The sequence below is a fragment of the Episyrphus balteatus genome, chromosome 2 (genome assembly GCF_945859705.1).
Source record: "Episyrphus balteatus chromosome 2, idEpiBalt1.1, whole genome shotgun sequence".
Taxonomy (NCBI): Eukaryota; Metazoa; Arthropoda; class Insecta; order Diptera; family Syrphidae; genus Episyrphus; species Episyrphus balteatus.
This window is the reverse complement of record NC_079135.1, coordinates 128553608-128580242: the sequence shown is the minus strand read 5'-3', so window position 1 is coordinate 128580242 and position 26635 is coordinate 128553608. Positions and strand designations below refer to the sequence as shown.

The 26635-nt window shown below is 31.4% G+C and overlaps 2 protein-coding genes across 2 annotated transcripts in view; both read right to left on the bottom strand.

Moving 5' to 3' along the window:
* Positions 1-26635, bottom strand: part of LOC129908198 (dolichyl-diphosphooligosaccharide--protein glycosyltransferase 48 kDa subunit) — a 383207-nt gene that overhangs the window by 303520 nt on the left and 53052 nt on the right. The gene's annotated exons all lie outside the window — the stretch shown is intronic.
* Positions 3468-5235, bottom strand: LOC129909748 (2-succinylbenzoate--CoA ligase-like). Its single transcript, XM_055986820.1, has 3 exons — positions 4902-5235; positions 3851-4836; positions 3468-3792 (listed from the first exon to the last, which is right to left on the bottom strand). Exons 1-3 carry the CDS (start codon positions 5233-5235, stop codon positions 3502-3504), a joined length of 1611 nt encoding a protein of 536 aa, XP_055842795.1. The 3' UTR covers positions 3468-3501.

The following is a 26635-nucleotide window of genomic DNA, read 5'->3' as shown; positions in this document are numbered from 1 at the left end:
AGAATTGGTTTTTTGGGTATGGTTAAGGGGGCGGAGGGGGCGTGGCTATGAATTTTTTTTTTCAATCTACCATAAGAACCTGATTAAATATAGAATAAGAACCACCCGACTTTTTGTGGGATACAAATCCTTCATTTAATGGATAATTAAAAAATTTTTTAAAACTATCAAAAATACTTTTTTACTATTTTAGCCCTAACTCGGTTATTTGATTCACAAAATCAAAGTGGGTTACATTTTATTTTAGGTAATTAAATTGTCTATAAGATTGATTATGAAGACTTTTGCGTAAAAGTCAATTGTTAAAGAGTTATAGCACTATTAAGTGACAAGAAACTGAAAATTTTGCAAAATCCGAAATTTTACATGTTTTTGGAAGCTTCATAACTTCGTTGTTTTTGGATGTATAAAAATACTACCAAGGTCATTTTCGTAGGAAATTATGTTTTCTACAAGTCTACCAACAACTTTTTTTCAATAAAATGCACCAGAAGAAAGTTATGGGCATAAAAGTGAAAAAAGTGCTAGATTTCTATGGTTTTTCGGTGATGCTGAAGGGGGCGGAGGGGGCGTGGTTGTGGAAATTTGGTTTTTCTATCTACTAACCATACCTAACAACATATCAAAAATTTAGAACTACCGGACCTTTTGTAGGGTAAAACTCCTTTATTTACTGGACTATATTTAGTATAATGTAGGTACACATTTTTATGTAGGTATTTGGTTTGTTTTTATAATATAAAAATAAGTCGCAAATCGCAATAATCTGATTGGATGAATAGTAGGTACATAAATTGAGTTGAGATCTTAGGTCGTTAGTGTGGTAGTAAATGAAATGCATCTCTCCAAAACTAGGGCTATAGAGATAAATTTAAAGATGGAAAAAAATTGGGGGTATTTTCAAAAGATGTCTAAGGGTTTTTCTAGGATATTGAAGAAGTTACCTATATAGTAAATATGTTTAAAATAGGAAGATGCAAAAATACGTTAAATTCAATTTATTTTTGAAATTGAGGAACCTAACTTCTGGGAAAAATAGAACAAAAAAGCTGTTGGCAATATAGGAATTGAATGGGTAGCAGTACCTAACACTTATTAAACTAAGAATTGAGGAGCATCCATAAAAATCAAGTTGGAGTTTTGAATTTTACTTTGCGTTTTATTGAAGGGAGTGAAGTAGGTTGAAGGTAGGTCCAGCCTTTAAAGTTTTGTAAATATGAGTTTTGTAAATTGGAAATGGAGTAGCCTTAAAAGAGCATTGAATTACCTGCAGCTAGTTGGTTTAAGTGCGTTATGTTCTGTTTTTGGAAGTTTTTAACAGTATTTTAAGGTAGTTTTTACATCAAATTAAAGATTTGAGCATTAATCTGCAAAGAGTATTAAATCTATGCATTGTTAACTTTGTATCATAAAGTTTCAAAATCATGCATCTGTTTCAGCCAATTTAAAGGTCAAATCGTGGAGCAACAAATTCGAGATTAGGGTAACAAATTAGCAACAAAATAGCTTAAGATTCCTGCGTACTTAGATTTTAAAATTTGTGTTTTATCGTACCCAGCTTGATGGATGACGTCATCGAAAAATTAGTTTATCTCCTGTAAGATGGGATTGGGTGGTGATAGAAAATTTAAAAATAACTTTTTGCAGAGCAACAAATTCTGTCTATAATTTGGCATTTTTAGTTTTTTGAAAAAGCGTATAGATAAAAAGTCTCCACAAAATTGCATCTGTTGCAGTCGATTTGAAGGTCAAATCGTGGAGCAACAAATTCAAGATTGGGGTAACAAATTAGCAACAAATTAGCAACAAATTCCTGCATACTCAGATTTTCAAATTTGCGTTGTGGCGTACCCAGCTTGACGTCAAGCTGGGTACGCCACAGATTTAAGGGGTAAGGGGGGGAGCAACAAATTCGGGATTGGGGTAACAAGTTAGCAACAAACTAGCAACAAATTACTGCATACTTATTTTTTTGAAATTTTGAGTATTACGGTTTTTTGCGTTGTTGGATGACGTCATCGAAAAATTAGTTTTCCTCCTATAAGATGGGATTGGGTAATGATAGAAAATTTAAAAATAGCTTTTTGCAGAGCAACAAATTCTGTCTATAATTTGGTGTTTTTAGTTTTTTGAAAAAGCGTATAGATAAAAAGTCTCCACAAAATTGCATCTGTTGCAGTCGATTTGAAGGTCAAATCGTGGAGCAACAAATTCAAGATTGGGGTAACAAATTAGCAACAAATTAGCAACAAATTCCTGCATACTCAGATTTTCAAATTTGCGTTGTGGCGTACCCAGCTTGACGTCAAGCTGGGTACGCCACAGATTTAAGGGGTAAGGGGGGGAGCAACAAATTCGGGATTGGGGTAACAAATTAGCAACAAATTAGCAACAAATTACTGCATACTTATTTTTTTGAAATTTTGAGTATTACGTGTTTTTGCGTTTTTTCGTTTCATCCACATATGTTCCACAAATGCATTCAAGCTCCACAAGGCATTTTGGACATGAAGGGATTGGAATAAAAACTTGATATGGACCTTTTTGAAAAGGTTTCAAGGACCTCTTTCTATTGATACCACTTTTTTGTCTGTGCGATAATTTTTGGGCGATTTAGCTTTTTTGCATAATCTGTTAATGTGCATTTGAAGGGCAAAACGTGGAGCAACAAATTCGAAATTAGGGTAACAAATTAGCAACAAATTAGAAACAAATTCCTGCATACCTACTTACATTTTTGAAATTTTGAATTTTAATTTGTGGCGTACCCAGCTTGACGTCAAGCTGGGCACGCCACAGATTTAAGGGGTAAGGGCAGGAGCAACAAATTCGGGATTGGGGTAACAAATTAGCAACAAATTAGCAACAAATTAGCAACAAATTCTTGCATACTCAGATTTTGGATTTTCGGTTGTGGCGTACCCAGCTTGACGGACCTTATATTTCAAATATTTTCATATTCCGAATTCCGAGATAACGTTAAAAAGATGTTCTTTTTTGGAACATGATATCTTTTTACTTAAAGCTCTTGAAAATTTAATTTAACTCTATTTCGCATGTTAACAATAAAACAATTTATTTTATATACCTATCATACATAACGGACATCCACTACAACAGGCTACACAATCTTAAATTCAAAAAGTCAAAAATTACCACAAAACACATTTGGAGATCGTTTGCTGACATCAACCAGCAGTTAGGGAAGCACAGTAATCTTACTATTTTTTGTTAGGCGTGCATCCGTCGTACAGATATGATTGAGACATGTTATTAAAGCTGAAATGATAATCTTCCCGAAGACATAAAATTTATTGTAGGTTGTCATATAAAAAAATGGATAAAAGGGAAGTGAAAAAAAAAAAAATAGTTTGATTTTCTTGTATTAAAATTAATTTTATTTATATATTTATGTATAACTTAAAATTTATATCAATTTACAGTTTATATTAAACAAATTATGTATTATTTCATTTCTATGAATCAGTTAACACTGCTGATTCAAGCCATTTCAGCTAAAACGTTTCGATTAATCTTGCCACAAGTTGTCAGTGGCATTTCTGAGAGCACTTTTATGTGCCGAACTACTTGTGCTTCTTCCTTTGTACATTTCAACATAAGAAGGTTCCTCAAATCGTCTTCAATTTTGTGTAAGACTGTTTCACTTCGAAGAGAAACGAAAACAATGCCTATTTCATCAGTTAGATCTACGGGATTGGGATGTCCAATAAGAGCACAAAGCTGTACATTTGGATGACTTCCTATCACAGTTTCTATTGAGACCGGAACTATCTGAAAAACCATAAAATTGTTAATTTTTATCCAAAAAACCAAAACTTCTTTTTCTTACAATATTTCCACCTGATCGCACTAAATCTTTACTCCGTGCGACAATATTCAAGAGATTATCCGAGTCCATGTATGCAAAATCACCAGTGTTTAACCATCCTCCTTCTACAAAGTTTTCTTCATTGGCTTTATCATTTTTCCAGTACTTGAGATAAGGTAGTGAAATTCTCTTCATAAACAACTGGCCTTTTTCGTTGGGTCCAAGAGAATTTTGATTCTCATTTACAATTTTTGCCATAAAACCTCTCTTCAAAGCTCCTCCGTTAACACCTTTTTTGCTTATATCTTCGTCTGTAGCTGCCAAACCACCAAATTCCGTCATTCCATAACATTTAACTGGCCTGCATTTTGGCAGTGCTTTCGACATAATATCTATAAAAGCTTCTGATACAACTTCACCACCAACTGCAGCTATTTTCAATGAACTTAAACTTTTAGGATTTCCGGACATTTCAGCTGCTTTGAAAATTGGTGGATAATTTGCAGGAACAGTAACAAAATGTGTGATCTTGTAGGTATCAATGATATCCCTGCCCAATTCTCCAGATGGATTTTGTGACGTGTAGAAACGTTGACAATCAAAGAATACCGGTTGCAGCATTATTGACGCTTGACTTATCCATCGAACTGGACTTATTGAGAAAATTTTCATTCCAGCTTCAATATTCCACCACGAGTATATGCCTTCCATCATTACGGCATGGGAAAGAGCCATGATCTTGGGTAATCTTGTTGTACCTGAGGTTAGCAATAAAAGAGCTGGGTGTGTTGCTGGGTCTTCGATTTTCGGTACTTCGAAGGTATCAATGCTTCCACAATCTTGAAATAGAACTTTTTCCACTGAGGAACTAACAGAATCAAGACTGAGGATATGTTTCAAGTTCGGAAGTTTTGAGTCTTCAATTGCTTTAAAAAGCCTTGATCGATATTCCTCTTCAAAGACTATGAGGACTGGATCAATTTTCTCAAGAAATTCATTGATATCATCTAGAAGGTAGAAATAAATGACAAAATTTGAAGAAATAGTCTAGTTTTCTTTCATAAGGACTTACCTCCATCAAAATTTGTCTCAAAATAATTCACCGGTGCTCCAATAGTAAAACAACCAAAAGCTATTGGAGTAATCTTTTCGTTCAACATTGAGTAAATTACGACTGTATCACCTTTCTTCAGCCCGATCCGTTGCAAGTTCTGTGCAACTTTTATTGTTTGTTGACGAACATCAGCAACTGTTAATGTAATTCCTTTATCATAAAAGAATTCGAAAATCCTGTCTTGGTTGTCCGTTTTTAATTTTGTTAGAATTGCTTCACCAAGTCCTCGGTGTTCGATGTTAAGACCTGGAGTACTCCAAATCTTTTCAACTTCATTGTAAATTGTTTCCATTTCTTTAAAGAATAGGCTAACTAAGGTAGTTTAATCTTGTTAAAAGTAATTTTGACACTGAATGAAGGTTTAACAAGCTTCTGTGGTTTTTATAAGAAGTCCAGAGATCTTTCGACATTGATAAGAGTGTATGTCTTTTTTTTTTTAGATTTTTATCGGTCCATGATTTGGCATATTTTTGTTAAATTTGTATCTTCGTTTCGTTTTGAATAGGCTTGCTTATTCAACTATTTTTTTTTTTTCTTTTGTGACAGAAATTAATATATATCGGCTAAAAATCTCATTGATGTTCAATATATTGGCCCCTTTTTAATCTCTAATCTAAATCTAAATTTGATAAGATTCTTACTAATAGGAAATCGCTTGTTTACTTATCATTTCACCATTTTGTCAATGATTGTAAAAGCTAACACATCAGCACTGGGGTCTTGGTCTTGACAGTCTCAAGCAATGCGCAACTTGAAAACACTTTATACGCTTTACCTTCTTCTGAGTTCTGAATCATTGTTTGGACTTAATCATAATCTTGAATTTCAGCATCAAGATAAAGAAATCTAGATGATGAGATTACAACCAATAGACAAATTTAATTTCGATTCGTCAATTTAATAGTGTTGGCCGTGCTTGAAATTGATTATAAATACATTAATAAAAGCTATAACAACAATATCGTCATGACATCATCTACATCACACAATATTTACACATCAAGCCTTTTGAAGTAAAGTTTTAAGTGGCTGAATGAATGAATGAATGAATGAATGAATGAATGAATGAATGAATGAATGAATGAATGAATGAATGAATGAATGAATGAATGAATGAATGAATGAATGAATGAATGAATGAATGAATGAATGAATGAATGAATGAATGAATGAATGAATGAATGAATGAATGAACGAATGAATGAATGAATGAATGAATGAATGAATGAATGAATGAATGAATGAATGAATGAATGAATGAATGAATGAATGAATGAATGAATGAATGAATGAATGAATGAATGAATGAATGAATGAATGAATGAATGAATGAATGAATGAATGAATGAATGAATGAATGAATGAATGAATGAATGAATGAATGAATGAATGAATGAATGAATGAATGAATGAATGAATGAATGAATGAATGAATGAATGAATGAATGAATGAATGAATGAATGAATGAATGAATGAATGAATGAATGAATGAATGAATGAATGAATGAATGAATGAATGAATGAATGAATGAATGAATGAATGAATGAATGAATGAATGAATGAATGAATGAATGAATGAATGAATGAATGAATGAATGAATGAATGAATGAATGAATGAATGAATGAATGAATGAATGAATGAATGAATGAATGAATGAATGAATGAATGAATGAATGAATGAATGAATGAATGAATGAATGAATGAATGAATGAATGAATGAATGAATGAATGAATGAATGAATGAATGAATGAATGAATGAATGAATGAATGAATGAATGAATGAATGAATGAATGAATGAATGAATGAATGAATGAATGAATGAATGAATGAATGAATGAATGAATGAATGAATGAATGAATGAATGAATGAATGAATGAATGAATGAATGAATGAATGAATGAATGAATGAATGAATGAATGAATGAATGAATGAATGAATGAATGAATGAATGAATGAATGAATGAATGAATGAATGAATGAATGAATGAATGAATGAATGAATGAATGAATGAATGAATGAATGAATGAATGAATGAATGAATGAATGAATGAATGAATGAATGAATAAATGAATTATAGTTCCCATCACTAATTTTAATAAACAGTGGAGATATATTATATTTTGTACAACTTTACTAATGAAATTCTTTAATAAATATTTCTTCGGCCAGCGGGCCTAATACCGTTACCACTATACACTTTCCATTATTGGCTCTTTCATCTGATAAAAATTACCCTTTCACTGAAAATATTTTTTTAGACAGTTTAAATTCTAAGTCCTTATAGTAAACGAAACTTTTTCGCCATGTTCAGAATATAAACAAAATTTATGTTAACTGTTAAGATCATAGCTCACACTCAACTCAACTTCCCCAAAAAAAAACACCCTTTCATGAGGGTAACAATTTTGTATTTTTGAATGCTTATTTTACCTGTACTACGAGTCAAATTCGTCCGTTCGACGTCTGCGAGGCTCTCCAAGAAGACTTAAAAAAATAATCATGTTCTTTTATATTGCTCAATTTCTCGTAGCTCATTTCAAATCCAGTGTTTGAAAAATGTTTATTCATCAACATTTTCTAGTTTTCTTTATAAGATTTTTCGATTACCGCAACTGAATGCAATTTCTTTCTTTTTTGTATTTCAAGTTCTCAAAATATTAATGAAAATCTCTCTTCAATCTTATCCACTACAGGATAATTCCTTCAAAAACCGCTTACTATAGATCCTTGTCCAGGTTTATCCTCTCGTTTCATTTTCCAACTTATTGTAATGTTACACAGAGATGCAAAAAGGACAAAAAAAAATCTTATGGATCAGCATAATTGCAATCTTCTTATACCAAAATGATTGCAGCATTAAATCCTTTACTAGGACTCCAACTCCGAACACACAGAAATGGATATTATCGTCATTCACCTGAAAGAAGTATAAAAACCATTTGGCATTGGTATATCCTCTCTACTCGAAGAATGACCCATATAGACTCCTACTTATACCTCTTGTTATTTTGCAATTCTCATTCTTCTGACAATGGCAGGCATCTCACATCCTCGCCGCTTGGTGAGCCAGGGTATCCTCTTAATATGCCAGAAGAAAGAGAGAGCATCAATGTCATATATAATTCATAGGTAAACAGGAAACGGATACCTGCTTATCTGCACTAATGTGAAAACTTCTTGTCCTCTGGCAAAGTTAAAACGTAAATTGAAATCGAATACCCTGCTGGCAAGGACCAGTCGTCAGCCTCAGACTCGTATCATTTGTATTATAGCATACAGCAACAGGATCAAGGAGGTGTGTGGTGTGGTTGAAAATGAGGTAAAAGCTGATATAAATTCCACTGCCATATACACTTTGTCGGAGTCGGATTCAAACATTTGTATCCTCGGCAAATGAAACTAATGTAGAAATGGAGAAATACAGCAATGGACTTAAGTGATCCGGGGGACTAATTGAAATAATAAATAGGACATGCTGTACTTTTGGCATTTCAAATTGAAAGTCCGTTTAGTTAGTTTTTGAAATCGCAGCATCAGAAAAAAAAATGGCTAAGAATAGGGAACTGATGGCAGTTAACTAAATGGGACACATCTAATATATAAAAATCTCATGTCGCAGTGTTTGTTACCAAACTCCTCCGAAACAGCTGCACTGATTTTTATGAAATTTTGTAGGTATATCGGGTAAGTCTAAGAATCGGTAAACATCTATTTTCATGCCATATTATTTTATTAATAAAGACCTGTATTTGATGTTGTGACCCGATTATTTTTTTTTGGAAAAGATTGACACACTCCAAATTGGGAGTAAATAGCAGAAGAGGTGTAACGAAGTCCGCCGGGTCAGCTAGTTTTTTATAAAAATAAAAAAGCCTAAAAGAAGTAACAGTTCCTTAGATGACATCAGCATCAAATCAAGCTGAAAACGTTATAAAGGACTTCATAAGTGTTTTCTAGTCTTCTAGCTTACAGGCTGCAGGATGATATTTAGTAAATCTAGTAATGGAAACTATCGAATAAAAACTATCAAACTATCGATAGTTGTAAAATATTCATTCATTCGATAGTTTTAAATCATTCATTCATTTAGTTACTATTTTCATTTGAATAGTTTTTTAATACGATAATTTTTTCATTCAAATAGTTTTTTTAAACGATAGTTTTTTCATTCAAATAGTTTTTTTTAAACGATAGTTTTTTCATTTGAATAGTTTTTTTAAACGATAGTTTATTCGATAGTTTGTTAGATAGTTTTTATTCGATAGTTTTATTCGATAGTTTTTATTCGAATGAATAAATGAATGAACTATTCGATATGTCAAATCATTCAGTTACTAACTATCGATAGTTCAAATCATTCTATCTATTCCCATCGCTAGTAAATACAACAAAATTCTTCCGTTTTCATTAATATAATCTGATTTTCATCATCTTTGATTGATATACCTACCCGAAAAAAAAACCCACACTAGTTATCGGAAACTCATATCATCTTCCGTTGACGGCCATTCAATATCCACACATCAATCTTTAAGGCGCGTGACATCAACTAAATTGTTAGGTAGGCGGTAGCTATCACAATTCCTTAAAGATTATGAAAAGGTAAAATCTACTGATTAGATATTTATCTTGAACTGTTTACTGATATATAGTAATTACTGAAAAATTAAATATTAAAAACATTTATTGTTTTTTTTTTTTTTGGAGAGAAATCAACGGAAAAACCTAAATAAAATTTTGATGCAAAATATTTAATTTAACAGTTAAAAAAAAAAAAAAAACAATATGTGAGGACTTGCAAGAATTTATCAGTGACAGAATATCGCCCAATTTCCCGCCAAATAACGCGAAAAGTAAAAAAAAATAAAATGCACGACTGGGGTCGCACGTACTTGCTCTTGCAGCTCAAAGCACTTTTATGTTAGTCTACTTGTAGATTTTAAAAAGCTGGATCTAAATTTAAAAAAAATTGATATTGGGGAAGAGCCGACATTTAGGGCAAAATTATGTTAAATGAAAAAAAAATTTTTTTTGTTATTTGACTTTTTTGAGAAAAATAAAAATGCAGTTTTATTGCCACTGTTTTAAATATTACGTATACAAAGTTTGATCAAAATCGTTAGAGCCATTTTCGAGAAATTCGTAATATCGTATTTTTTTGTATGGGAGGTATACGTTCTAAACGAGATATAAAAAAAACAAAAAAAAAAACAACTTTCAGAATTCCATAAAAATCATCTGTACCAAATTTGAAGAAAATCCATCCACCCGTTTAGGCTGTGGAAATGTGTACAGATGGACGCACAACCGCACAGACACACAGACGTACAGACGTACAGACGCACGGACGGAATTGCGAGACCCACTTTTTTGGAATTCTCCATCATCGTAATGTTGGTTTTGATTAAAACCTCAATTTTTTTTTTCGACACGAAACCAATACTTGCCCTATAGAGCAAGTAAAAACAATTAACTCTATATCAGCCACATCGGTCAGTTATCTACTTTAAACAACAACTAGATCTAGAAACTTGCCTATTTGAAACAAAAATATTATTACTTATTACTACCACTCATGATGGGCAGAATCTGGAAGTTAAATCAAATTGTGTTATTATTTCTGCAAAAGGTTGCATTTGGCATTGGGTAGAACAGGTTCAGCCTAACGACTTGTATGTGACACCCAACAACTTAGGGCATATTCGACCCACCTTTAACTTCTATACCAAATATGCCAGAAATTTCAAACTCGCTCCATTTGTTAAACTAGTCCCACACATAAAATTTCAGGTATTTAGAATGAGTAGATTCTGAAATATAGAGCTTCAAAAATCGAAAAAAAAACCGTATAACTGACTGACTCACTGACAGATCATCAAAATTATTGAGAACTTCCCATGCGTAGAAACTTGTAATTTTTCACAGTCTTGCAATACATACAAAGACAAAAATTTGAAATTTTCAATTCTGGATACAAATTTAAAACCGATCTTTAGAACTTGGAACACTTTTACATCTTAGTATTTTTTTTTGCCACCATAATTTTAACAAAGAAGAACTTGGCTTTTTTTAACATTTAACTATTAATTAATTTATTTTTTCATTAATTTTATAAGACATTTATAGAGGAACAATAATTTCAAAGTAATGAAAATAGGGGAGAAGGGGGTACATTTGACACTTAGTTTTTAAAGGTCTGTATTTTCGAAAACTGTTAATGTTTTCCAATGTTTTGTTTTGTATTTGATTTATTGACTAATCAAGATTATACTAACAGTATTTTTTTTTGTTTTAGAACATTACAACATTTAAAAAAATTATGTTTTCTAAAAAAAGTCATTTTGTCAAAAGTGCCCCGATCCCGGGGCACTTTTGACTTTAAAAGGGGTACATTTGACAATGGTGGATTAAACCCCACATCGTGTGCATTACATTTTTAAAACTTTCAGCGGATCTTACTCTTCTATTATTTAATTAGAAAAAAATACATTTTTGGTTTTAAACAATCTACTCAACAATATAACGAAAAAAATAAATCAAAAAATTTATTTTCTAAAAAGAAGAAGAAAAAACAAAAAACCATAAAATATTTCAAAAAATCTCTCCATTTAAATCTTAATCAAAATTAATCGATGTCGATTTACTTTTAAATAATTTATAAAATAAATAATTCCCCAAACTAAACGTAAAAATGTGCCCAAATTGCAAAAGTCAAAGGTGCCCCGAAGGAGCTTCATAACTGTTTTTCTTTTTTTTTCAATAACTAATACTATTTTTTTACAAAGCTGGTTTTAATTTACTTAACTTGAAGCATAGTGCTATCAAAATATTGATTCAGCATTGAAAAAACTTTTTATTAGGTTCAGAAATCGCTTCAGAATCAAAAATAAGATCAGAAATACAGAAAACACGAAAACACGTTGTACTCCGCGAAAAGTTAATGAAAGACTGCAAAATTTCGCAAAATTTCTTTAAATCAAACTAAGCTTCTTTCTTCATCCAAACTATTGTTAATTAAGGGCACGATCATACCGAAAAACGCAAGGTCAAATGTGCCCCGGTGTCAAATGTACCCCCGCTTACCCTATCTACAAACTAAATATGCCATTTAGATTATTGTATATAACAAAAAAACTTTAATGTCGTTTTCGATTGGTTTCACTCAAGGATTACCTCATTCTGAAATCGAATGGAACAGGTCAAATCGCTTCTACTCAATTCTGTGTTTTTGTGATTGCGTTAGTTTTTCTGTAAAATTTCAAATGTCAAATATAAATAAATTTTTTTTCTTTCAAACGTAATATTATAAAATAATTTTCAAAAATGGTACTATTCAACAAATTAATGTGAAAGTTGGTCTAAAAAATATTTTAAATAAGTATAAAATGCGTCTATTTGTTTGTAAATAAATTAAAAAACTAATTTCACAAAACAATTTATAAAATTTTGAATTAAAAACAAAAAAAAAACTGATTGAGCGATTGTTTTGACTTTTAAATATCCATGTATTAGTGCTTCTTGAGTGGATTCTGAATTTAAATCAAGAAGAGAATTTCTCTTCTGAGAAGCGTTCTAGCTGTTATTTTCGTGCGAATAAAACACTTTCAGAAGACTTCTGAACGCTTCCGGACGATTCTGGACGGCCAATCGAAAACGCCATAAGATTTGTTTTCGAAAATAAAATGGGTAGAACCATTTTCTTAACATTTTTAAATAGCTATGTTATTTCAAAACATTTAAAATAAAGTAGTTTCAAATAAAATTCTTCATACATTTTTCAAAAAATTTAATTTGAAAAGTATAGTAATTTTAAAAGTCTAATTACAAATATTCAATTCATTAAAAAAAGACACTCACAACAGGGTACCCCTGAGAAATATCTGATGGCTGGATTGGAACCCAGATCCCCTGGTGTCACCAGTCCGTTACCTCCACCATTATTAAGATAATTAAATTATCCCAATTAAATTATTTCAATTCTGGTTAGGGCAATGGACTGTGCAACCACAGGTTCTGGGTTCACATCCAGCCTTTAGAAATTTTGAAAATTTAAGTAAATATTTGGATCATTTAATTTTTTAAAAGTTCAGTTGAATATAACAAAACTGCTGCCGATATATTGAACTGTTTAACAATATTTAAGGTGAGTATTTTTGATTAAAATTGGTTACAAAAGTACAAACTGAATTGTTTAAATTGGGATTAAGGATAAAAAAAGATTTAGAAAATAGGTTTTTAAATCAGAAGTTTAATTAACTTTACAAATAAAAGAAAAAAAAAATTGACAGGATATGTCAACTCCATGTCAGGATTTCTTGATATGAAAAAAAAAAAAATATGCCCTCCAATGAAAATAAAAACTAACCCATGCATCACCTTTCTAACCTCTATTTTAACCCCGAAATTTATTAAAAAAAAAAAAAAAAAACAATACAACAAAACGAGATAGGTACCTACCAATTTATTTATATATATTTTTTTGTTCAATCCATATCCAGTCTGTTATCAACCAACCCAAAGAACATAATATTTATTTATCTGAAAGTCTTGTGATTGATATTGAACCGCTCCAAACTGACAACCTCTTCGAACGCCTGATTGACTCCAAAACCAATTTTCCTCTTCTCCCAGAGCAACAGCATCGCAGAGTACAATTCAGACTTTAAAGATTGAAAATAACACACTCGTAGTCGTATGAATATAAATATAGAAATAGAAATATACGACATAAAGTCAACCAGAATAATATCGCAGATAAATCGAATTAATGAATCATAATTTAAATCCAATGCAATTCGAATCCATGCCATGGTTTAATGCATGTGGAGACGGCAGACGGATGGAAATGGAGATGGAATACACCGAGCACCCAATTCTCTGAGCCCGATATCCAGCAAAACACCAAACAAAACAACAAACAACGATTTGACATCAACCAATCTCTCCCATCATCATCATCGTCGTCGTCGACGAAGTTGAAGTCGAAGTTGCAGAGTCGAAGTGAGCGTTGAGTTGAGTCGTGGTCGTATAGTCATCAGTATTAGTATCAATAACTTTGTCATCGACTTTACTCTTGATTTTTTTGAACAGGGGCGCATTTGACAGGGAAGAATTTTAAGGGTCTTAAGCAAAAAAGCTTTTTAAAAAAACCAAGGATTTAGATCTTATCTTGAATATCTTCTTCGAAAGCCACAAATAATTTTTTTATGAAAGCTAGAACCTTTCAACTCTAAAAGAAACCTTATATTAACAAAAAGTGGCACCCAACGCCAATATTTCGAAGTTCCTTCTCTGAAATAAAAAGCTCTAAGAAAAAACAAGGATTTAGGCACTATCTTGAGCATCTTCTTAGGAAGCCCCACATACTTTTTTTTATGAAAGCTAAAACCTTTCAATTCTAAAACAAGCCTTATATCAACAAAAAATGGCTCCCAACGCATATTTCGTAATTTCTTCCCTGATATAAAAAGCTTTAAAAAAAACCAAGGATTTAGGCCTTATCTTGAGTATCTTCTTCGAAAGCCACAAATACTTTTTTTTAATAAAGCTAGAACCTTTCAACTCTAAAAGAAACCTTTTATCAACCAAAAGTGGCGCCCAACGTCAATATTTCGTAATTCCTTCCCTGCAATAAAAAGCTTAAAAAAAAAAACAAATATTTTGGCCTTATCTTGAGTATCTTCTTCGAATGCCACAAATACGTTTTTTTAAGAATGCTAGAACCTTTGAGTTAGAAAAGAAGCCTTATATCAACCCAAAGTGGCGCCCAACGCCAATATTTCTTAATTCCTTCCCTGGAATAAAAAGCTTTACAAAAAAAACAAGGATTCTTCGAATGCCACAAATACTTTTTTTTAAGAAACCTAGAACCTTTGAATTAGAAAAGAATCCTTTTATCAACTAAAAGTGGCGCCCAACGCATGCTTGCTTATTCCTTCCCTGGCATATTTGGACTCCGGTAACGATTGCAAAATAACCCCAGCTGCATTCGGGGAATGTGTGCAAGAGCAGCAGCAAAAATTGAGGACCCATTGCCGGTCTATTAGACCGCTTTGTATAAATCGACGAAGCCCATCATCGATTGCTCATTTTCAATTAATTTACAACATTCCGACGTTCGACAGACAGAAAATGTCGACGTCCATATGTCAATCATTGCCGGCTACATCTACAATTCCACTAATACGATGACGACCGACCGACGAAGACGGGATGGACGTCTAAGATATACAACGAGGACCTCTTTAAACTGAGATTAATGGAAGGAGAAACTTGAAGGTACATCGAGGAGACATCTAGTCGTCGTTTAAAAGAAATCATCTTTTTCTTTTACAAGAAACGACGATGACGATACACAAAATATAGTGGAGGCAGGCTATATCGATATCTTGAGATCATTAATTTCCAATCAATTAAAATTATAAAACGATCCCATAAAGCTGTATAGTCGCACGGTTTATTGCAATGCTTCATCGAGAGAGACGGAGCCGCGATGAGATGGAGATTGAGTTTAGCATTTTTTTTGGTTTGTTTGCAGCATGAGTAGAGTTGTTGGCCAATATTTGCAGATTGGTTGCCATAGAGAGCGGCGCAGACCTACCGCCACCAAGACCAACTAAAACCGTGTCGTCGTCAGTCAATTTGAAGAACTATAACCTGTTGTTGTATAGAGTTGACAGACGACTGTGGATTTTGAGCACGATCTGTCTTCAAGGTTTTCATATTGTTGATTTGCCGGTTGTGCGGTTGTGTTTGCTTGTTGTATTATGCATCATTTGGAAATGTGGTCATCTGGACGTTATTTGAATTCATTCAATGTCCTCGCCAATCAAATCAAATTTTGAGAAATTATTCGATTGAAAAGGGTCAGTGGTGGATTTCTTTTTTATTTTAAGGATTGGCTTAGGATTTGTAAATGAAATTAAATGCAATGAAGTGTCTTTCACTTGTTATGAATAAATGAGAAAGGAAGAGCAGAAACAAGGTGATAAAAAAAACAACAACAAGCATACACGGTTACAAATTCTGGAGTATTTTGTAATACAGCTCTTGTATTAAAGCAATTTTCAATACAAAAAATATTACATTTTAATACCTCCGAAATATTAAAATTATTTTTAATCTTTTTTGTATTAAATTTCAATATTTAAGTATTAAATTTACTACTTGAAATACAAAAATTATTAGAAAATAAACTCCGTGGGTTAAATTCTAATCTTGTATTGAATTTGAATACCGCTGTATTACATTTTAACATTTTTGTATTACATTTTAATATAATATTGTATTACATTTTAATATAATTGTACTAAAATATTATACAAATTTATTAAAAACTTATATAAAAAGTATTATATATCTATAATATAATATTCTTGAAAATACAAGAATATTAAATTCAAAAAAAAAAAAAAAATTGCACGACTGGGGTCGCACGTACTTGCTCTTATGCTTAAAGTAACAATAATGTTAAAGCTTTTTATTCAAGAAATTTAAAATTTCATAAGTAGTTTAAAAAAATTAAATCTGTTTTTATAATAAATTAAACTCCGTTTTAAATTATCTTAAAAAAAAAAAAAATTATGCCATTTTATTTCTTGTATAAAAACGTATTTTTAGAAAAAAATTTTCGAAAATTGTAGGAGCCGTTTTTAAAAAAAAATAATTTTTTATATATAAAAATTTTTTAACATTTAAAAAAAAAATAGTTGGTATGCCATTTTGAAGAAATAATTAATTTACACATAAAAACTAAATTTCAAAATTTTTCATTGATCCGTTTTCAAAAAATTGATTTTTCAAAAAAAAATTTTGAAATATTTTTTAAAAAACCAAAAATTCGTTTTTTGAAAATTTTCTAAAATTTTATTATTATCTTTACTTACACACTTTTGTATAAAAATTTTCATTTAAATCGGGTTAATGTTGTACGAGATATTCAGAAACGAAAAAAAACCGTTCTATGACAGGTACCGTTAATAACGGTACAAAAAAATTTTTTTTTATTTAAAAAGTTGGCTCTTATGTGTTGTACTACACACAAAAATTTTAATCAAAATCGTTAGAGCCGTTTTTGAAAAAAATTAACTTTTCTATTTCCGTTATATGGCAGGTACCGTTAGTTTTGGTCATAAAAAAAAAATTTCAATTTCCCCTCTAGGGAATCACCAAAAACTGCTAACTATCAAGTTTGAAGAAAATCACTTCACTCGTTTAGGCTGCAGCTCCAGATAGAGACAGACAGACAGACAGACAGACAGACAGACAGACAGACAGACAGACAGACAGAATTGCCGGACCCACTTTTTTGGCATTCTCCATCATCGTAATGTCATGTAAAATTGTTATCTCGAGTTCGATTTTTTTTACGAATCCTAAACTTGCCCTATAGTACCTATATCGCAAGTAAAAAATACAGACGAATTGAATACCTCCTCCTTTTTGGAAGTCGGTAAAAAAACAAATAAATAATAATAATTGCATAAGTTGATAAGAAATATTATAAAATAGCCTTACCGTGCAAGTTCCCGAGTGCCACTAATAATGTTTTTTTTATTTAAATCATCTTAGCTGTTTTCATGTAATAATAATATGTGTACCAATTTCCATATTCCATAAAAATCATCTCATATCAAACTTGAAAAAAATCCGTCTAGCCGTTTAAGAAGTGTAGCTTAACTGGCTATGCGAAGTTGGCACTTCCGAATGCTAATTTTTTCTCAAACCTGCATGGTTTGATTGCCCACCGTTAGCTCAGCATAGCCCAATTTTTTTTTCTTATATCCACTATTTTTTCAAAAGATAGTTACCACAAAAATCTTTTTTTCATATCAGAAACCGAAAAAATTGTGTTTTTTTTTCCTGTAAAAAACTGGTGCCAACACCAGTGGATTTACTTTTTCTAAATTATAAATTAAAATAAGGTCACTGTGGTGTATGCGTACTATTTTTTTTCTGAGTTAAATAAAAACTAATGCTTCTATAATTTTTAAACTAAGCCTATTCTACACTTAGAAAATAAAAGTTGGGCTAAACTTGGGCTAACAAACCACGGTTTTAAACTAAAGGTTTTTCACAGGAAAAAACATAGGTATCATAATATTGTTGTTTTCTGATCTGAAAAAAAAAAGTTTTTTGTTGAATCTTTTGAAAACATAGTGGAATAAAGAAAAAAAATTGGGCTATCGTGTTGGGAAAACGAACCGCAGTGCAAAACCTACAATTTTTACACTGAATAACAAAAATGATTTTTGAGGTGAAAACAAAATTATTCCTTTATAATTTTAGAACTAAGGGTGGGCTAGCGAAAAAAAATCTTGTTATATCCTAGGGTAAACTGGGGCAATCGAACCAGACAGGTTTTTATTTTAACCTTTTGGCGCTACGTTTAGTGGATAAGGACAGCCACAAAAACTATTAGGAGACTTGGGACTGAAAAACAGCAAACCTTCAAAAGAATATCAATATACCTATTGAAACTTTGATGCTCTACAACTTTTACGATGAGCAAAAATTATGTAATTTAGAAAATACCAAAAATCAAAATGACATAACCTCAAAAAATCATTCGTGCAGAAAAATGTACCTAAGTATGAAAAAAAGTAAATTATGCTTCCTACTAATTTGAACCGAATACTTATTCAGAAACTTAGAGTTTTGGAGATAAAGACCATTTCAGGTTTTTTTTTTTTAATAAAAAAAAAAAAAAACACACGAAAAAGAAAAGTCTTTCTTATTTGAATGTGAAATTAAAAAAATTATGTAGGTATTGTGAATTAAAAGTTACTATGCAAATAGATCTTGACGATTATGCTTCAGATGTTGAGTAAAGTAATGAGTATAATTAATACAATTTCCTGAAGAAGGTTTTTCAAATTTTTATAATTTTTTTTTTAGTTCCAATCCTTAAATGCATTTTTGTTTTGGTTTTTGTTTATTTTTTGTGCAATGAAACAAAGCTAAAATTTTTTTCAATGCAATTATTTTACATATCTGCCGCAGAATGGTACCTGAAACTCAATTAAATTCTTGACCATAGAACCCATCAATCCATTCAGTTACGAACTGACTCTCCACTTTTTGTATTAAAAACTCAAATTTGCATTTGAAGTTGTCTGGCTGGATGTTTTGATGTGATGGGTTCTCTTTGTTTTTTTTTTTTTACTTAACTGCTCCTGAATCAATTTTCAATTTACACCCAAAAAACCACTCCCTCGGACGAAAAAATGCCAAAAACACAAAAAAAAACACCATCGAATTTTATTTTATAGTGAAAATAAATTCAGGCCTGACTGCGCCTCAATGCGTTGCACCAACGCAACGCAGCATTCCTCTCAATCCCAATTCCTGTGCGAAGCCCCAAAAAAAACAGGCATACCACCTCTATACACAGAAATATAGATTCGCGTTTGTGTTGTCGATGTTCAGTGTTCGTTGTGAAACAAGTGAAACCAATCGGCATGAATATTTAACAGTGTTTTGCGTTTCAAAAAACACTTAAAAATTCTATTTACATTCTTGCATATAAACTCAGGCAAGCGAACTCTGACGGACTGCAACTGGTTCACTTCACTCTCCTCTCTCAATTCTCAGTCAGGACACAGAGAAAGGCCCCACTCTGCGATTGATTGAGAAGGAGCAACCGACAGGAGCAGTAGCAGGAGCAGGACCCTTACCTATTTATTTGTTTTTCGCTGTTCAATTTTCGGTTTCGATCACAGAAATGTTTGCGGATTTTTGGCAACGATTTGGGCGCATCAGTGGACGTGATGTGGTAGCGGCATCGGGCGTGTGTGGTATGTGTGTACTGCTCCTGATAACTGAGTGGTTTTTGAGTGGAATGAAATAAAAACCCAAATGGAATGCACTTGCACAACTTTTTCACGCCCCGACCACCTTCACCACCCCACACCGCACCACTTTTGGCCAAAAAATAATTATAAATCGAAAAAATGCATGAAGAGAGGCCTGCAATGAAGATTGCTTTACTGGAATTGGGAATCGTCCTGGTTTTTGTGTTCAGGGATTATCGACAGTCATATAGAGTGGAGAAGTGGACTTTTGTGAGTAAGGTAGAATTGGTGGTTCCAGCCCCATATCGCTTTGTGGAGTGCGTATATTATTTTATTGCGCTGCCCAACCCCGAATCCATGATGATGGATCATTTTGGCCATGCATCATTGCATAGCAAATGTATGGCATGCCATTGTGGCCGAATAAGTTTTGGTATTTTTCAAAGTTGGTTTTGGTCTGAATTCAAGGGGGGCGCGGCGGTGCAGTGGACAATTGATCGAATGCTTTTCAATGCAAATTTTTGACAAATTAAATTTTGGAGAAAAATTGATGCAGTTGTAGTTTGTTTGTTATTTTTTGGATATTTTTTGTATTTTATTTTGCAGAGAAATTATTTTTTTTTGGGCTTTTTGTTAAATTTGAAAATAGGAACTGAAATCGATTTGCATATATTTTGTTTAGCAAACAAAAATAAAAATATCAAGAACTTTTTTTCAAATAGCTTTTAAGCCAAAACAGTTTTGATGGAGAAAAAAAAGTTTGATAGGTTTCCATTTAGGTTTTGGTCCTTTCTAGAATGCTGTTTATGCTGAATGGTCAAAAAATTCGTATAGCCTTTTAGTGCAACCAATCGTTAACACATTTTGTTTTTTAGAATCTAAACAAAATCGAGTTATTTTTATGAATGTTTTTTAAAATCTTCACCTTTTTAGTTAACATTAAAACTAATAACTATGGAAATTTAACGAACTGACCATGAATTAAGGTTGGAAATGAACTGAGTGCGATATTATATATGCAGCGAAAATAGAGCTTGTTAGCCTAAAATCGATAATTTTTTAAATTCTATCGTTTGATTTTTCTTTAAGCACATTAACATCTGGCTTACAAGATTTTTTCTTATGTGTCTAAAAAAAAGAATAGAATACACACTGGGTTGCACGTATGTACAGTTGTACATTAGACTGATTCAAAAATACGTTCAATTTTATACAACAAAATTATTAAATCTAGCCTTTTTGATGAACCATTAAAAATTTATAAAATTCCAAACTCAAAAACACAATTTTTCCCATGTAAATCATATGGGAAATAAAAATTTGCGATGCGGCGGTACTTAATAATAAATTTTATTAAGGGCTGAAACTTTTACAGTATTTTTTTTCGTCATTTCAAACAATATTTTCGGTATTACTTTGAACAGTCTATGTATTGTACATGCTCTTAATATTAAAGTTGCTTAGAATACTAAATTTTTGTATATCATTCATAAAAGAATAATTTTAATTAATTTTGAAAAAAAAAAAATTATCTTAAAATACATATTACAAATGGTTTTTAAAATTACGAAAACAATTTATTAAATAATCTTAAGCTTGTTATAAAGTACCTACACTGCGGTTCACTTGAATAAAGGCAATAATATTACAAAAGATAAAAGCGATTGGTGCTGTGGTTTGGTAACTTAACAGATTTTCAGTTTTGGGTTTTCAAAGAGTAACTTATTACAAACAATATTGTAAAAACAAAAAACCAAAAACAGAAAAAGTTTGGCTACTAGTTGCGTTTTTTTCGCATTTCCTGACAAAACACTGTGTTTTGTTTGGTTCATTAGAAGAAAGGCAGGCTCTCAAATATTCTAAAAACGATGAAAAAGCATGGATAAAATTAGTTTTAGTATAGAAAAGTGCAACTTTGTAATAATTTGTGTATTTTAACAAAATCTGGGCTAAAAGCTACCATTAGGTACCACAGAAAATGCAAAAATAGAAGCTAACATTAAAAATGCACTTCTATTATGCACAGTCGTGAATGGTGTTGGTAAATACGCTAAATTTGTATGAGAATATTTTGAAATTAACGTAAACTAGTGATTTAATGTAACAGTCAATCATGAGGTACCTAGACAAAGAGCCAAGAGAAAAATAATTCAAAAACTAGCTGCACGTTCCGTAAACGTTGGCTCTAAAATCAAACGAAAAGAGGTGTTTATTTGATGTTAGTGTTATGGTTTGTTAAAAATGTGTACAATATTTAAAAAGCCGCAAAATGCAGAATAAGACCACTATTATGGTCAAATAAGGCAAAATAAAAAGTTCATTATTTACGGTTGCATTTGAAGAAAACAAAAATGGGGTGGTGAGTGGTTTTTGGATGGAAAAGAAAGCATCTAAAATGTTCCAAAACGATATTAGTCCTATTTCTTAGATTTAGAAAGGAGGTACATTTTTTGCATCACCAACAAAGGTCGCTAAAAAGTGTAATAAGAAACAATACTTTTTTATAATATGCAACAATTAACTTTTAGTTACATGGTTCGAAAATAATTGAAAATTTTGATAAACAAATAACAGTGGAAGCTTTCGTTGTAGTTAACACTATCGGTAAACAAACGTCATGAGCATTCCATAAGATAAATGCCCGAAATCACATCGCAATAGAAATAAAATTGATGCATATTCGATCAAGATGAAGGTTCCCTGGACTAGCCTTCATATTAATCGAATGTAAATGTTATGGAAAACTATAATTTTTTACTTTTTAAGATGTTACCAAGCATTTTATGTAATTTCTCCACTTTAGTTCGTGATTGTGCACTGTGAAAATGCATTTCCAGTGCAAACTTCGATTTTCTTCTTTTTCGTGGTTAATAATAAAAGCTCTTGGTCCATATTTGGTTAAAATACACAAATAATATCAACGCTTCACTTTTCTATACTAAAACTATTTTGATCCACCGTTTTTTCATCATCTTTACTCGATTTGATAGCCTGCCTTTATTCTAGTGAACCACTGTGTTTTGTGAAAAGTTGCGAAAAAACGCAACTTAAAGCCACACGGTTTCTATTTTGGCTTTTTGTTTTTGCAATATTGTTTGTTTAAATACCAAAACCTAGAATTTGGTAAGTTACCTTACCAAAGCTCCAATTGCTTTTTTCTTTTCTAAAATAAGTGCCTTTATTCAAGTGAATCGCAGTGTATATCATCAGATTTTTTAATAGGTACCTTACAAAAGATTTTTGGATTTTTTTTCTCTGAACATTTTTAGAGCCCTCAAAAAAAGTATATTATGTATTTTATATGCATAAAAAAATTAAATTTTTAAATAAAAAAAACTAAACATTTTTTTGAATTCAAAAGGAGATGGCACATTTTTCTATGGAGCTTGGGCCCAATGTGTTCACTAACGAAATTGGTATCAAATGAAAGGTGACGGTAAGCACATTACGTGGGTACAATATTTTCAAATTCGTTAGTGGGGTTTTGGAGATATTTGAGTTTGAAGTTTCGGATTTCACAATCAAGATTTCAGCTATTTTTTCGAACAATTAATCGTAGAATGCGTAATAATGGGTGAACAGAAATAATATTGGTATCAAATGAAAGGTATTTCTCTTGTCTATAAATCTGTATCAAAAGTTTTTTTCTTTGTTAAAAAAAATAATACATATTAGGTATTAACTTCTCAAAAGGTGATTTTTTTAAGCGAGGCATTAAGCACATCGAAATATCAAAATATTCAGTGGTGACATGCACTTTTTTTTGCAATTTTTCGATAGCTTAATGTGTTACCTTTAATTCTATATATAAAATAGTTCTATAAAACATACAAAAACCCTATAATAAGCAAAATACACAAAAACGCGCTGAAATATGCCTATTAAATAATAAGAATAGAAACTATAGTTCAGTCAATGGGGAAAAATCTGGAAAAAGCTATGACTACAGCTAAGTTTGAATGCAGTATTGAAGAGGGGTTTATCCCAAGTACAAATCTCAGATTGCGTATTGTTTGGTCTTGTGGGGCGACCGCCATTTTGAAAAACGCATTTGTCTCAATATCTCGAGAACGACTGGTCGGACAGAAAACTAGAGAGGACTTTTTAGATTAGAAATTAGTTAATCTTTCTTTTTCTAGTACATCATTTTTCTCTAGGAGTTATAATTTCAGAGTTACACTACCGAAAATTGTGTGTTTTTTGATATTTTAATTATTTTAAACAACCCTTAGAGTTAAGTGCGGAATTACTGAGAATGAGATACTTTGCAGTTCTGTTACTCTGAAAGTATAACTCCTAGAGAAAAATGATGTACTAGAACAAGAAAGATTACCTAATTTCCAATCTAAAAAGTCCTTTCTACGCATTCTACGATTGATTGTTCGAAAAAATAGCTGAAATCTTGATTTTGAAATCCGAAACTTCAAACTCAAATATCTCCAAAACCCCACTAACGAATTTGAAAATATTGTACCCACGTAATGTGCTTACCGTCACCTTTCATTTGATACCCATTTCGTTAGTGAACACACTGGGCCCAAAAATGTGCCATCTCCTTTGTTTAGTTAGAAGAAAAGGCGAATAAATCAATAATATTTCAACATCAAAATTGACAAGTGATGTAAAAGTGTACCAAGTTCTAAAGTTTGGGTTAAAATTCGTTTCAATAAAATTTTGATTGTTCCCTCAACAATTTTTCTTTTAATTACCGATTTTTAAAGTTATTTCAAAAATTGCCAAGTAAACAATCAAAATTTTATTGGTACGAATTTGAACCCAAACTTAAGAACTTGGTACACTTTTACATCTCAGTACTTTTTGTGCCAGCATAATTTCAACATAGGAGAACTTGGCTCTTTTTTTAACAGTAATGTTTTTGTTGTGATTTCACTACTTTTTGCAAGGTATGGCTATAGAATTGAAAATCTCTATATTTGATGAAAATTTAGTGAAAATGGGCGGTTCCCACGCCCCCTGTCTAAAATTCTCAAATTTTAAATTTTTTCCTTTGTATAAACTACCAGCTCTAACATTCAACCAAATTTCAAGATTCTACGATAATCAGAAGTGCTCTATAATATTTGATGAAAATTCAGCGGGAATGGGCAGATGCCACGCCCCCTGAATTGAAAATCTCAAATTTTCGATTTTTTTCTTTGTATACACCACAAGTCCTATCACCGTGTAAAATTTCAAGTTTCTACGTTAACGGGAAGTTCTCCATAATTTTGATGATCTGTCAGTGAGTGAGTGAATCAGTCAGTCAGTCAGTCAGTTACGGTTTTTGCGATTTTTGAAGCCCTATATCTCAGAAACTACTCATCGTAAGAGGCTGAAATTTTGTGAGGAGTTTTTTGGTTTTGACCAGCTCAACAAATGTAGAGAGTTTGAAATTTCTAGCATCTTTGGTGTGGAAGTTAGAGGGGGGTCGAAAATGGCCTGAGTTGTTTCCTGTTAATAAGGGTGTAGTGCCAAAGTTGCTAGAGAACTTGGCTGGGCACTACCGTGCCCCTTGATTTCCTTGTAGAAAATTAAAATAAAGTTTTTAAATGTATAGTTGCATCTCCAGTAAATTGATCCGTTGTTGAGGTATTCATAGTCAAAGTCAAGAGTATGGTTTTTGCTTTGATAACTGATATTAAAGCTTAAAAAAAATCGTAGAAGTTTAAAATGAAAAGAAAATTTAAGCTTACTAAATAACCCTTCTCAAATATAATAATAGTTTAGTCAGAAAAAAATTTCCCACTTTTCTAAGAGAAAAAGGAAAAAAAAAATTGTCAAAAATTAAAACAAAACAGAATTCCAATGATTTAGCTATAAAGAAATAAATTTTATTTTCCTGTAATTTTTTGTGGTAGTTTTATTATTTTATTATAATTTTCCAGAAATTGGCAATATTTTTCGAAAAAATTTTTTAGTTTTTTTTTTTTAATTTATTGGATTTTTGACCAAATTCCATTTAACACTCGAGGTGTATAACTTGGATTAGGTATTCATTTTGTCAACATATCAACAACTTAACCAAAAGCCACAACTATATACCATGCATAATTTCACAAGTTTACTGAGCTGCTTCTTCTTTTATTTTTTAAACATTGCAAACATTTCTTGCTAGAAAAGACGACCAAAATCACAGAATCTACAAATTTCAAAAATATTAAACCGGATATCATACATTTTTTCTGAATTACTAGATGAAAAACTGTTACATTTCACAAAGAAGTATCAAGTTGAAAGTGCATTAAGTTAGTACACTTTCAAAGTAATTTAAATGCAGAGTTCCTCAATTTAACTGCGTCAATAATCCCCATTGTTTAATTGTTCCCTGTTAACGTATACTTTTTTTTTTGACGTCTTTCTACCTTAAAATTGTAATTATTTTTTCTTTCCAAATACCTTTTTCGATTTAATTATGTTTAACTAAGCTCTCTCTTTCTCTATTATAATATCCGTCCTTCTTACAAATATTTAATACCCTTTTTCTGTACTTTCCACATATACACAAACTCACATATACGAAAAGAGGCAAGTTCATTTAGTTAATCAAAAGAACCTATAGTTTTCCCGGAAGTTGAATAATACCATAGAACAAAAATATAAAAAAAAAAAATAAAACTCCTAAAAAAAACTATATACACTTTCCTGAATAATAATAGTATAACCCTACTACATAACGAACATATTACAATGTGGAAAACTATTTGATCCCAGAAGTGCTGCAAATACCAACCTTTTCTCTCTCTCTTCTCTCGTTCTTTACAAAAGACAAAACATTTATACACAAAAAAAAAAAAAAAAAAAAAATTAAAGTGGGTTATAAAGAAAAATAAAGGTTGCTCCAACAAATTCTCGAGCAGGTGCACATAATTGCTGCACACATTGTAAACTG

What these genes read in the sequence shown, in the direction of transcription:
- LOC129909748 (XM_055986820.1), bottom strand. Translation starts at nt 5,235, where the DNA reads ATGGAAACAATTTACAATGAAGTTGAAAAGATTTGGAGTACTCCAGGT. An exon ending in TGAGACAAATTTTGATGGAG is followed by an intron (nt 4,837 to 4,901) that starts GTAAGTCCTTAT and finishes TCTACCTTCTAG; the next exon opens with ATGATATCAATGAATTTCTT. An exon ending in TGCGATCAGGTGGAAATATT is followed by an intron (nt 3,793 to 3,850) that starts GTAAGAAAAAGA and finishes ATGGTTTTTCAG; the next exon opens with ATAGTTCCGGTCTCAATAGA.